A 13217-nucleotide genomic window follows, 5' to 3' on the forward strand; every position below is an offset into this window, starting at 1 on the left:
AGACCACAGAGAGGGATTGTGAAGGATAACGACTGGGATTACTCTGGGGAGCAGGAGCCAGAGTGGGGTTTCACAGCGGGCAATCAGGAGAGGGCTGGGGGAACATTTGCACCAGGTAAATACACGGAAGTGCAGTGCACAAAGCACAGGCAGTCAACAGCAGCAGCAGAGATCTCACCAGGGCTCTGGCTGAGCCACCAGACTGTCAGTAACACCCAGGTAAAGCTGGGTTATGTCTGCAGGCAGAGCTGGGACCAGAGAGAAGAACCAGTTTCTCTTAACTAGCAGGTACCCAGGGGTCCTCTCTCCCTGCTCAGCAGCAGATCACACACAGATGTGTCCAAAAAAGGGCCACGTGCACACACTGTTCTGCAGCTCACATTATCCTGCTGCCCACAGCCTCTTTCATTAAGCACAAGAACTTGCTTCGATGCATTTTGATTTCTTATCTTCAAATCAGGCTCTGTATCCCTCAGGACTGCTCAGAAGGTTTAGAGAAAAAATGGAGGCAGGGGATCTTTAATTAGGTGATCTTTAAGGTCCTTCCAACCCAGTCCACTCTGTGATTCCATATCCTATGAATAAACACTGTAAGGGACAGGAAAGTAGCCTAACCTTAATTAAACACCATTTTTCCAACAGTGAAACCAACACAGCCAACCAATAGGTGAGGAATATTTTACCCAGCCAGACCTGAGGACAGTGCTGGGTCAGCCACAGCCTGCCCAGCTCCACTGCCCCCTCCAAGCTGGACTAGGAGAGCCAGAGGACAGGCAGGCACACAGAGCAGACCATGGAAATCTGCTTCCACCCCTCCAGGCAAAAAACTGGTTCAAAGTCCAAGCTCCAGGTTTAATAACAACATTGGCTGCTCACCTCAGATCATGCTCCAGCCTAATTGAAGAGTTTACAACCTCAGTTGTTATTAACAACAAACCGTGGTGCAAAGTTGCACAAGAAGTGAAAATGACATCATTTAACAAACAAACAAAACAACATAAACCCACACTGAAGTCAACAACAATAAAGAGAAAACTGAAGATGTGAAGAAGGCAGATTTCAGTCATAAACTCAACTAGTGACCACTAACCTCCCAAAAACTCATACATATGATTCCTTTGTACTCTCAGTGCAGGGTATTGCATTCAGCTCCCATTTTAGGAGCCAAATCACACGGTACCTAACAACGAGAAAGTCTGAGTCTCACTGAAAGCCATCCTACTTTTTCTACCCTACAATTAAACACAACACTTAAATGATGACTTCAAAACTATTCCAATTCAGCAAAAACTTGAGCAATTAAGCATTAACCCATGAGCACCACTGTCAAGGCAATCAGCCTTTAATTAAAAGTTCAGTTGCTACAGCTGAGTGGATGTGCAGTCACAGAGTGCTGCAGCTGGATAACTCTGCTCCAGGATCCCCAGCTCCCAATGGGAAACACAGCAGCCAAAGGTGATTGTTTTGATTCATTAGGCCCAACTGTGCCACCAAAACTAATTGTGATTACACAAAACGACTACAAGATCCCCCCCTTCATCACTGTGGGCAGAAAGGTGCTAGGGAGATTCAGTTTTTGATGGGTGGAGGTAGGTAAAACCAAGGATCTGGAATTTGTAAGAAACATTTGAAGCTCATCACAGTTTTCTGCTTCACTCCTCAGCTCTGGAAAAATGAGGGAACAATGGGAAAACATAGGATTAAAACTCTTTTTGTTTATGCAATCATGTATATGCCTTAATGATAATCTATCTTAAAATGCACCTGTCTTCTACCATCCTAATGATATGGAGAGCTAAAAAAGCTTCTTGTAGAGCCACTAAGTTGTTCACCAATTCCACAGTGAGGTCAGGAAGAAGAGAAAACTGCCACGGGTCCCTGCACTGCCGTGGAACAGCAACATCCAAGGTTACATCCTGTGCTCCCCACAGAAGACACGCTGTGTGTCACAGAGGAGGAAGTGAGCTCAAATGAAACACACAAATAAACCCCTTCTGTCTCAGCCAATGAAACATTGCCCTGAGCACAGCTTAACCCAAGAAGCATAAAATTAAACTGTTCCTACGGTTTATCTACCTTTAATGCTACACTTGACTAAGCCTGCCTGGCCGTCCTTGCAGCGTTGGGAAACACCTGAGTTTTTTCTGGAGTGCAACTGGTTCTTTATCACAGGGTCAAACACTGAGCCTGTCCATCCTCAGCCTTTTAACCCGAGGAGACTCAGGCAGGACCCTGTTCTCACTCCACAGCTGACATTTAATAACCTGCAGACACCAAAATATTGCTAAGAAACCAGAGAATGAGTCAACACTTTCCCCACAGGAAACACCTTGACCTGCTTACAAGAACAAACTGTTTAGAAGGACACTCGAGGACTTTTATTTTCTGAACTTTTACTTTCTGCAGCAAAGGAAGCACCTTCTCAGCTTTCACTTTGCAGTACCCCCAGTTTGGAGCAGAGAAGGAAATAATTTATGTCCTTAACACCAAATTACACTTTGGACATGCTAAAATGCAAAGAGATAATAATTTAAGCAGAGAGCTCTACAGAAGGCTGGTGCTTATCCAGAATTCCTCAGCTCTCATAGCAATTTGAGCAGAATAACCTACTGAACCGCAGAGGCCCTTTGGGAGCAGAACTCAGAAAGGGAAGAGTTGCTCATCACCACTTTTAAACATGAAAAAAGAGGCTGTGCCAGAGTCCCACTCCCCCTCTTGAGGGAAGCCCTGTGACCCCATCTCCCCAAGGTGCTGCACCTGTCCCAACGCGAGCAGCCCCATCCCCCTGCCCTGTGACCCCAAGTCCTGGCAGCTCCTCCTGCCCTCTGTCCCCCTACATCTGCCAATACCCCAATCCAGAGCCATTCCCTCACCCCACAGCCCCTGGATAACCCTCAGTGACAGCCATAGGGCCTCACAGACCCCACATTTACCTGCTCCCCCTCCCCGACCCCATCCACCCTGCTCTGCCCTCCCATTGCCGCACGCCCCCAAACACCGGCAGCAGCCTCAAATCCTCTCACCCCCCGGCCCCAAACCCGGCAGCGTCCTCACTGCCCCACATCCCCAAACCCTCTTGGGCTGGCAGCTTCTCCACAAGCCTCACACACGCCCCCGAACCTGCCAGCTCCCCTCAGTGCTCCACTCCGTGAAATCCAGTCAGCCTGCCCAGACCCTCTCAGCCCCCCAGAGGCCTCGCAGCCCCACACACACCTCTCACGCCTGGCAGCTCTCTCAGCGCTCCGCAGTCCCCCGACGCCAGCAGCGCCTCAACAGCCTCACCTTCCCGCTAAGGAGCCGCGTTCCGTGTGGCGGCGGGGCCGGCGGGCCTGCAGCGGGCGGTCCCGTCCCGGTGCCGGGGCTCGGCGGCGGCGGCGCTATGGCAACTGGCCGCGGGGCCGGGCGGCCGGAGCGGCCCCAGGGCCGCCGGGCGGGGCAGCACCGCCCCCTGGCGGGCAGGAGGACTGCGCGCTGCCCTCAGCGGCCCGGCAGGGCAGCGCCGCCCGCCCGCGGCGGCCCCGAGAACCGCGGGTTCGAGACCCGGCCCGGGCAGGTGGGAGGCGGAGGGGACACTGCGGGGTCCCCTCTGTGCTGGGAGTGTCCTTTGCACGGGACGCGAGCACACACTGAGAGATCACAGAATGAATCCGGATGGAAAACAGCTCATCGGCCACAGCAGAGCGCTGAGTGCACATGCAGACTTTCCTTGACCCCACCACCGCCCTGGGCAGCCCAGTCCAATGTTTAATCACCCTTTCTTCCTCCTAATGTCCAACCTGAACCTCCCCAGGCACAGCTTGAGGCTCCTGTCCTCTCATCATGAGATACAGACACACATCCCTATACGTGTTTACACATACATACACACAATGAGTGTAAACACACACCTGTATGTGTATTTTATATGTACCAAGGGGAAATAAGCCCTTACCGCCTGCTGCTTGGAGTGAGAGGTGCCCTGCCTGCCCTGGCATGGGATTCACTGCCCTGCTCCAAGCCTTTCCAGAGGTTTTCCAGGTGTTTTGGGCCTGGGGAAGAGGCAGGGAAAAAGGACATCTCAAGCTCTGCATTACAGAGCTGCAGGAGTGCCCTTCTGAGCATGGTGTGGAAAGGCTAAATGAGGATATTTAGGTCAGAAACTCCTTTAAACCTGATTTTACTATATAAATTTAGGCCAAATGAGCCTGAGTAGTAAGTCAAGTTTTCCCAGATGGGGTAAGAGATTCCCATGAGCTGAACGCTCCTGCTGTCCCCACACTGTGCAACAGGCAGCACCCACAGTGACACCCTCCCTGCAGCAACACAGCCAGAAATTCAGGACACCCCCGTGACCCCAGAGAACACCCAGGAGCAGAAGAGCTGCTACACAAAACCCAGCCAGGCCCCAAATCACACCACCCTCCCCAACCTTCCCAGATGGATCCCAAAAGGGAAAATACTCCCACAGCTGCAATTAGCTGAATGCCAAGGAGAGAAAATCCCCCCCAGCCACGATTATGCCAAGGAAAGCTGGGATGGGAAGCTTTGAAGGAGCCCAGACTTCACACCATCACCTTTCCTGACAGACTGGCAGTGTCCCTGTTGAGTCACCACCCTGTGACTCCCTGGTGACTGAGTGCAAGGGTGGAATTTCTTCTGTCATTTCTCAGGGATCACAGGGAAGATGCACACATGGTTGATCTCATGCTGAGTCTAACAAGGGTTCAAAGCATGCTGTTCCTCTTCTTATCCTGCTGGTTAGGGGAAGAAAATATCTGGAAAGCCCTCTTGGTTCAAATATAACCCCAGAGGTTTCTATTTGGCTCTTCCCTGCTCCATACTCTCCCACAAGAGCTTTGCTTCCCCTACAGAACCTCAGGCAGGGAGATAAATTAGTAATTGAAATGTGTGTACACCACCCCTTTATCCACAGCTCCAAGACAGGGGCTAGCAAGGAATTAACTAACAAGAAATTAGCTAATAAGGTAAATTTCTTATTGAAAGTTCCAGCCATGTCAGCACAGATCTTAAGCAGACAAGAAAACCATCCTCTTCCTCCTCACCCTCTCCAGCCAGGCTAAACTCCCTGGAATCTCCCCTCCTGAACTTGGGGAGCCCAGAAATGCAAATAAATACACAACTTTAAAAAGTTTTCAGTAAAAAAATACATATTTAATGTGCCAAGCATGGCCTTAGAAGGCTCCAGGAGCTGTGGTGCTGTGTTATTAGTTTAATGATCATGCCCTAATTAGTCCCAGCCCCCAAACTCTCCATCAGCTGCCTTGAAGTGCAAGCCATGGCTCAGCTCACCTGCCAAGAAGGTCTCTTAAACTGAGGGTATCTGAGACATCTGGGATCAAGAGGAAACTCCACATCCAAGCCTGCCCTCTCCTCGGGAGGTTGCCAAGAGCAGGCAGGAGCAGCTGCAAAGCACTGGAGCACAGGATGATTATTTTAAACATCACCACATGCAATTGAATAGGTCCTTGAGCATCAAGCAGGACCAGTTGGTGCCAGCCAGGACCCATCTGCCTCAGCTAATCCAGATCAGAACCTCCATCAGTTATCAGCAAGCCTTTACACAGTCCAGCTGTTCCCCAAAAAACACCAGCAGGTCCCCACAGGGCTTGGTGTTACTCTGGGGAGGAGGGAAGATCAAGCATCTCATTATTTCTCTGCTCATCAGCAGCCTGTCCCACCCCAGTGCTGCTCAACATTTTAATTAAGTTCAGAGCAGCTGTCATTAATTGAATTGCAGCTCTCAACAACCACTGCAATGTGCAACAGCTTTCTTTTCCTTTTATTTCCGAACCAAGCCCACTGTGGGCCTGAGGATGATCAGAACTCCAGGACCAGAGGGCAGCGATCCGCGGGGGGAATAAAACCAGCACGGGGAGTTGTGGGGCTGTGCAGGAACAAGGCAGCTGATCCCACACAACACCTGAGGACAGGGCTGGCTCTGGGGGGTGAAGACAAGCCTGCAGCAGAGGGCAGGACCTGGCTGTCCTCACAGCCCAGCCACTGCAGACAGTATCTGTTGGCACAGAGGTCTCCAGGGAACCCCACACTCAGTTTTTCCTCAGGGCAGAAGAACAAGAGATTTTTCGTGTCTGTCCTTCCCAAGGCTGCAGGACTCTCAGTCAGTTTGTAAAACCTTCAATGCTTGCCTGCTTTTGTGCAGCTCTCTTGAACCTTGTGACATTTGTTTTTCCATGCCATCAGAGTCCCTGTGTGGGTGTCACCAGGCTCGGCTCCAACACGACACCATTTCCAATGTCCAGCTCCACCTGGATCCCTGCTGGCTGCAAGAAAGAACAGAGCAAAGTTTATCCTCACACTGTTGGATTCTACATCACTCCATCTCCTGTCTCAGAGCCAAAAATCCCAGTTACATCCCCCTGAGGGTTTCCTTCTGCTGGTGCCCCTGTTTTAACTGGGTCTGCTGAATGCAGAGATATAGAAAGACAATGTGATTTGGCAAAGAAAGAACATCTTGCTCTGAGACATCCCCAGATACACCATTATTTAGCACACCTAGATGCATTTTGCTGCCTAGCACACCACTATTCCCAAATTTGTTTGGATCAAGCAGCAGAGCAGGCTCAGAGCCAGGAGGCTCAGGCAATGCTGCCTGTGCACAGGTAGGCCTCAAGCTGAAGTCACCTTTGAAGGTGTCAGAGCCATTTCCACAGGACCTTCACTGCCCACACACCATCAGGAGAGTGAGACCAACACCAAGAACACATTGACCTGGATTAGAAGTGGTGCCACTCATTTATCCTGCCTGTAAATACCAGCCCACTCTGTTGGGAACAGATGCTCTTCTCTTCTGCTGCATCCAGCCAGGGTGCACCAGCTCCTCTCCCAGTGCCCACCCAGCGAGGCTGGGTCCTGCCCCACTCCCACAGGAGCCAAGGCCAAGTCCCACAGCTGCTCCTGCACTCCCAAGGGATGGATCCAGGGAGCCTCACCTGCCGGGGTGACTTTGCCAGGGAAGCAGCACGTTGTGTGGAGGCTCTCTCCCAGCTGGCTTCTCTGCTCTCCAGCAGCACCCGCGTGCTGGGCACGAAACTCCAGGAGCGGCCGAGGGCTGGCTTCAGCTGGCCAGTGCTGCTGTCCCTTGTCACCTGGTTGGTCACCTGCAGCACAAACAGACTCATCAGTGCCTGGGAAAAGCAGTGCCACACGGCGTGGTGAAACACTGGAGGTCACCAGGAGATCCTGGCCAGGCTGCTCCTTCTAGGAAGGTTTTCCCTTCTCCATCCTGAGCCCTCTTTCAGCTCCTCTGCCATCCCCTCTGGACACAGCCCAGGTAATTGTCCCAGAGCACCACCAGGGACTTCACTGATACCTGCAAGCTGCATTACTCCTGGTGCTGAAGTCACCACAAAGTTTAAACTGGGGCCTCCAAGTATCCTTCCAGACACACTGTCCTTGTCACTTTATCAGAATGAAGGGTAGGACTGGTGGCTCAGCAGACCACCACCTTCTGGTGCCGCCTTCCCTGTTCAGACACACTAATTGTGGTCCCACCCACCTGTCTGGTGCATTGGCAAATGTAATTGCTTGGCCAAGAGCTGGGGAAGGCCAGAGCAGGGCCCTTTCCAGCTCCTGTGGGATGATGCAATGCCCTGCAGTTCCTGCAAGGTGACCAAGAGGTTACCCAGGAAGCTGGCCAGCCCCTTAAATGAATGGTGTTATATCAAAAATAAACACAACCAGCCTTTCCATCTGCCTGGACTTGACTCTGCCTTGCTCAGCCACTGAATGGCTGAGGACAGCAAGAGCAGGAGGCAGCACATCAGCCCAGGTCTTGCCTCATGCTTGGAACAAGACATCAGCAGGCTGCAGAGATGTCAGGGACAATGGCACTGGGGGGTTCAGGCCTCTGGCTCCTGCTTAGCTGAGAGTGGGGTCCCCTCTCCCACAGACTCCTGAGCCTCCCCATGGCTCCTCCACAGCAGCACACGAAGGACAAAGCACAGCAACACTCACCACAACAGCAAGGCTGAACTCCCTGGCCAGGGTCTTCAGCTCTCTGGAGAGCTGCATCATCAGGGCCAAACCTGGAGCAGGACAAAGCATTTTGGTCTGGGGATCAGCCCCCAAAGCACATCCTGGGAGCAGCTGACATCTGGATTTGCATGAGCACTGGATTCAGCACCAGCGCTCATGTTCATGGACACCTTCACTGGACCATTCCGCATCCTTCCCTATCTTAGAAGGCCCAAGGTCAAAAAACACTACAAAAGCACCAGGAGCTCCTGACAAAGCTGGCCAGATTGATTTAGCAGGCACAGAACCCATCTCTCCAGCTCACAGCTTCATTTCCTACAGCCCACAGCTATCAGGGGACTCCTGTGATAGCACTGGCTGTCACCCAGCTGTGCAAGACCCTCTGGGAGGTGTTTGAGGGGTCTCCTTGGTATCCTCACTTCTGATCTATGGTCCTTTCTGGCAGAAAGAGCTCTGCAAAGTGTGTCAGCAATCGTGATGTATTTCTGACACTGTAAGAGAAGTTTTAATTTATGGCCAGAGTCCAGTGCCTCCCCTGGATGGGTTTCAGACCACTGCCATGAGCGTGCACAGGCACAGGCAGCTGGAGTGTTTACTGCTAGCACTGCAAACAGACTCCTGTTTTATCCAGTCCCAAAGGAAAAGCTGGGAGCAGTCACACCCACATCAGTCCTGCCCCAGCCCACGCTCCAAGCACAGCACACATGGCTGGGAGAGGTTCTCCAGGATGAGCAGAGCTCTGCAGCCTCCTGGCACACACAGCTCACCCTCTGCCTGCCTGCCACCCAGCACAGGGTAAATCACAGCCGACACCGAGTCCAGCAACACCACCTTGAGAGGTCCCACGGAGCTCACAGCCTGCAAGGAGGCAACGTGGAGTAACAAATCCAGCAGTTTTGGAGGCTGTGAGCTGCACAAGGGCTCCAGTGTCCACAGGGTGAGGAAATCTGGAGTCACTTATCAGGCACACAAGCCCTGCTGCCCTCCCTGCAGCTCTGGGGAAGGGAGAGGAGCCCAGAGGCTCACTCCTACCTGCTGGGAGAGGCGATCCCGCAGCTCCTGCAAGGCACCCAGCAGCTCATAGATGTTGAACACACGGACCACCTGCACCCGCTGCAGAGCCTCCAGCTGCAGCACAAAACACAGCCTCAGTTTCCCCAGGACTTGTCCTATTCCTCCTGCCCCAGCTGCCACCAGCTCTGTGCACTCACACCACGCCACAGAGCCAGGGACCCTTACTCTTCCACATCTGCCTCCACCCCATTAACACCACTGCCCCAACTGCACTGATGGGAAAAGCAACATGAATTGAGCTCAGGGAGCCAAGTCCTGCAAGTCCAGGAAGTCCCTCCCTTCTGCCAAGAAAAACAACAGAGTAGTGTCTGTCCTGAGCATGGCACCCACCAGGGCATGGGAGGAAGGGTTTGGACTCAAAAAAGCCCATGAAGACAAAGGCAGAACTGGAAAGACAAATCATCTCTGGGGCTTCTTGCAGGCAAGAGCAAAGTGAGTTTTAGAGCAAGCAGAGGGACCAGCTCCAGGGGACCTTGCCTGCTCTTCCTCATCCTCTGTCTGGGCTCGGAGTATCTGGTAGAGACGGGAGGCAGTGAAACCCCCCGTGGAGTCGAGAAACAGGACGTGCTGCTTGAGGCCCAGGGACACACTGGCTGCGATGCCCAGACACACCTGAGGGAACAGGGACAGGGTGTCAGCCAGCCCCCACATGTCCCTCTGCTTCACGGGCCTGATGGCACCACCTTCACCCTACCTGTGCTCTCCCCTGTCCTCCACCCCACTCACCTGTGTCTTCCCACTGCCCGGTGCTCCCATGAGCTCTGTCAGCTCCCCCGTGTACAGCCCCGAGTCCAGCAGCTGGTCCAGGCTACGGGATGGACACAAGTGGGATTATCAACACCCCTCCAGCCAGAATGTCAGGGGCACCGGGAGGCAGCAGACCCCAGAGATTTGTCCCTGGAGTCCCCAAATGCACACAAGTATCTGGGGATTGTTTGGAGAATGAAATCCAAAGCTTGTGCTGGCAACCACAGCCTTGTGCAGCAAAGCCAGCCCTGGGCAGAGCTGCTGGGTGGGTGAGGCACTCACCTTGGACTGCCAGTGGGCAGGATGGCAGTGGAGCTCTTGAGCTCCTCGTAGAGGTCTGCTCCATTGGCAGGGAAGGCAGAGAACTGGGCCAGGAGCACTCTTCTGACTGCAACCAGCGCCTGGGGACAGAGAGACGTCTGCAAATGGGACTGACCAACAGCCAGCAGCTGCTGCAGAAGGTCCCCCCAAAAATCCCATCCTTGTCCATGAGCCAAACGGCTCTGAGGTGTTAATGTAGTTAGGAGTAGTCCCTTCTACCTTGTAAGACAGGGAACACTTTTGGGCAACATCCTCCAGGTCTGAAGACACAAAGTCCACCACTGCAGACAACATGAGGGACGAGAGGTTGGAAACCAAGCATGGTCAGACCACAAACAACAGAAGACAACCAGCTTAGATAAAACCTGCACCAACAAGCAAAGTGCCTGCGCTCTCTGTCAACACTGTGAGTGGAGGAGTTTTTCCTCTGAGATGGCCCCACCACTCATCACAGAACAAATAATTTCTTGTAAAACAGAGCAGGGAGAGAAGCTGGTAAAAATTTTCCCTGTTTTGCTCCAGAGTTGCCCAGCACCTTTTCCTTCCCCTCTAAGGGCAGGAGGTGCCCAGGGAGTTGGGCATTTTTCAGAGGGAAAACTGCACAAACCCTCCTGAAATACCATAAAAAAAAACAGAATTGATTAATCCTCAATGAGCCTCTGCAGGGATCTCTTACTCTGCAGGGAGTCCTTACACTCCTGCTCCTTTGGAGAAGCCTTTACTCATTGTACCCACCCAGGAGGTCCCAGAAGACACCCAGCAAGGAGGACACAGAAGGATATTCCACCACCACCATCCTCCCAGGATGTGGGATGATACAGGGGATGATGTTTGTTACCTGTCCTGATGCCATTAGCCCTGAGAAGCTGCAGCATCTCTTCAGTGAGACCAGGGCAGAGCCCAGCCTGCAGGACCACCATCTCCACAGGGAGGGAGAAGAGCAAAGACCTGCGGAGGAGATGGGAGGGCGGAATTCACAGAATCATCAGGGATGGAAAAGACATCCGAGATCATCAACCCTCAACCCTGCACTGCCAGCTCCAACACAGGATGGCGCCTGCCCCTGAAGCCGGGGAGAAGCCACCCAAGCTGCGTTTGGGATGGCTGGATCCGATGGGCAATTAATTCCTCTTTGGGGCCAAAAAACCCAAAATCCTGCAGGGGGCCATGGCTGCGGCTCCCCCCGATGCCGAGCACCTGCAGCAGAGCCCGCGATGGTTCGCAGCGCCCGGGGCTCCCTTCCTGCTTCCTGCGGCCGGCGGAAGGAGCGCGGCCGCTCCCCTCCCCGGGATCCGCCGGGATCCGCTGGGATCAGCCGGGCACTGGGTCCCTTCCCAACCGAGCCATCCCGGGATCCGCAGGGATCAGGGTCCCTTCCCCGCCGAGCCATCCCGGGATCCACCGGGATCAGCCGGGCACTGGGTTCCTTCCCAACCGAGCCATCCCGGGATCAGCCGGGCACTGGGTCCCTTCCCCGCCGAGCCATCCCGGGATCAGCCGGGCACTGGGTCCCTTCCCAACCGAGCCATCCCGGGATCAGCCGGGCACTGGGTCCCTTCCCCGCCGAGCCATCCCGGGATCAGCCGGGCACTGGGTCCCTTCCCAACCGAGCCATCCCGGGATCAGCCGGGATCAGCCGGGCCCTGGGTCCCTTTCCAGTCGAGCCATCCCGGGATCCGCAGGAATCAGGGTCCCTTCCTCGCCGAGCCATCCCGGGATCCGCAGGGATCAGCCGGGCCCTGGGTCCCTTCCCAACCGAGCCATCCCGAGATCGGGGACACTCCCGGGCTGGCTTTGTCCAGACTCAGCAGCCGCTGCTGCCCGGGGGGAGATGAAGGTGCACGAAGGGCTGCCGGGCTTTGCTGCCCTACAGCCCTCCCGGGCTGCCTCGGAGGCTTGAAGTTCTCCTGGGAAAAGCTGCGTTTGGGGGTATTTATTATTATTATCTTTCCAGCCGAGGCCTGAAGAGGGCTCTCGGCACTCGCTGCTGAGCCTGCCCTGCCCTCTCAGCTCTGCCTGGAGCAGCAGCAGCAGCACCCGACACGCTTTGGTTTTTGTAGCTCAGTTTACCTGCAGTGGCAATGAACCTTTATTCTGGCTGGCTGCTGTATCCCACGAGTATTTCAGCCAGCTGAGCCCTGCCCAGCACCTAAATGTTGGAGTTTCTGGTGGGTTAATCCAGGTGAATGCTGGAAAAGCCGCTGCGCTGAGTCTACCCAAGGCAGGGATGGCATCTTGCACTTTCCATAGCTATTGTCCCTGTGCCTTGGACCTATTCCCAGACAGGTAAAGATGTGGGAGCTGCTCTTGATGAAGCTGCCTGCAGCTGTGGTGTTGATGATTTGCTGTGAAGGGATTTACAAATGGAATCGCTGCCTGCCAGGAATACCAGGGACTGGACAGTGCTGCTGGTGGTGGGTGAATAAAACAGGAGCCCTGCACAGGGAAGTTCTCTGCTAATTCTTGCTGTATAAGAGCCACAAGCCACAACACAGATCACACAATTAAAGACAATGATATTTTTGCTCCTGGCGGTGTCTTGGTCAGCCCATGCTCTCCTCAGTCATTTCTCCATCCTGCCAGTCCCTGCTTTGCTTTATAGCTGGGGTGCTGGTAGGTATTTGGGGGAAGGCAAGGCCTGCATTTGGGGGAAGATAAATCAAAAAGCAGAATTCCTGAGTGTGACTGCTGGGGAACAGAGTGGGTTGAAAAGCTCAGCTCTCTTGGAGCTCAGCGCTGCTCTGTCTCCTGGTGTCACTCAAATTGAGCCGCTCATCACAGCACTTCCAGTGTGTTCCAGTCCAGACCTCTGTGCCAGCCCATGAATGACCAGGTGTGGGGCTGGTGGAAGCTCCAGGCAGGGGTGGGATTTCCAGCGGGATGGGCTCCCAAAGGCTCTGCAAGGAGGAGGAGGAGGAGGCAGCGCTGGGTGTCAGTCAGCTTTCCATCCCAGGGAATTCTGGAAGGTGCTGGGCACTGCTGCAGCTGCTGGCCTGGGGCCACTTGTCCCCAAGGCTCAGCTGTCTCATGCTTCCTTAAATAGAAAGGGAAAGGGGTCTGAGCACTGTGATAAGGGTCAG

General features: G+C 53.9%; 2 protein-coding genes across 4 annotated transcripts in view; both read right to left on the minus strand.

Annotated features, from left to right (window-relative positions):
- The window catches only part of RFFL (ring finger and FYVE like domain containing E3 ubiquitin protein ligase), a 29073-nt gene extending 25671 nt beyond the window's left edge, over positions 1–3402 (minus strand). For both annotated transcript variants that reach the window (XM_058854289.1, XM_058854287.1), the window contains exon 1: positions 3214–3402. The gene's annotated coding sequence lies outside the window, so the exon portion shown is untranslated. The remainder of the gene's footprint in view (positions 1–3213) is intronic.
- A 1752-nt stretch (positions 3403–5154) lies between these two features.
- Positions 5155–11449, minus strand: RAD51D (RAD51 paralog D). 2 transcript variants are annotated; one of them, XM_058854665.1, is made up of 11 exons: positions 11335–11399; positions 10976–11085; positions 10357–10418; positions 10099–10217; positions 9796–9877; positions 9547–9681; positions 9028–9123; positions 8763–8853; positions 7975–8045; positions 6951–7118; positions 5155–6281 (listed from the first exon to the last, which is right to left on the minus strand). In XM_058854665.1, the coding sequence occupies exons 2-11, from the start codon at positions 11055–11057 to the stop codon at positions 6198–6200; spliced, it is 990 nt and encodes a 329-aa protein (XP_058710648.1). In that variant the 5' UTR covers positions 11058–11085; positions 11335–11399; the 3' UTR covers positions 5155–6197. The 2 variants fall into 2 exon arrangements, with proteins under 2 accessions (XP_058710648.1, XP_058710649.1); XM_058854666.1 differs by lacking the exon at positions 10357–10418 and having other exon boundaries at positions 10976–11449.
- Between the last annotated feature and the right edge of the window lie 1768 nt (positions 11450–13217).

The sequence above is a fragment of the Poecile atricapillus genome, chromosome 21, assembly GCF_030490865.1.
Source record: "Poecile atricapillus isolate bPoeAtr1 chromosome 21, bPoeAtr1.hap1, whole genome shotgun sequence".
NCBI classification, from domain to species: Eukaryota; Metazoa; Chordata; class Aves; order Passeriformes; family Paridae; genus Poecile; species Poecile atricapillus.

Excerpts from the sequence above, each read along its gene's own strand:
- RAD51D (XM_058854665.1), bottom strand. The coding sequence starts at position 11,057 with ATGGTGGTCCTGCAGGCTGGGCTCTGCCCTGGTCTCACTGAAGAGATG. Across the intron at positions 8,854-9,027 it reads GGGATCGCCTCTCCCAGCAG|GCTGTGAGCTCCGTGGGACC; the intron begins GTAGGAGTGAGC and ends GCCTCCTTGCAG. Across the intron at positions 8,046-8,762 it reads GGGTGGCAGGCAGGCAGAGG|GTTTGGCCCTGATGATGCAG; the intron begins GTGAGCTGTGTG and ends GTCCTGCTCCAG.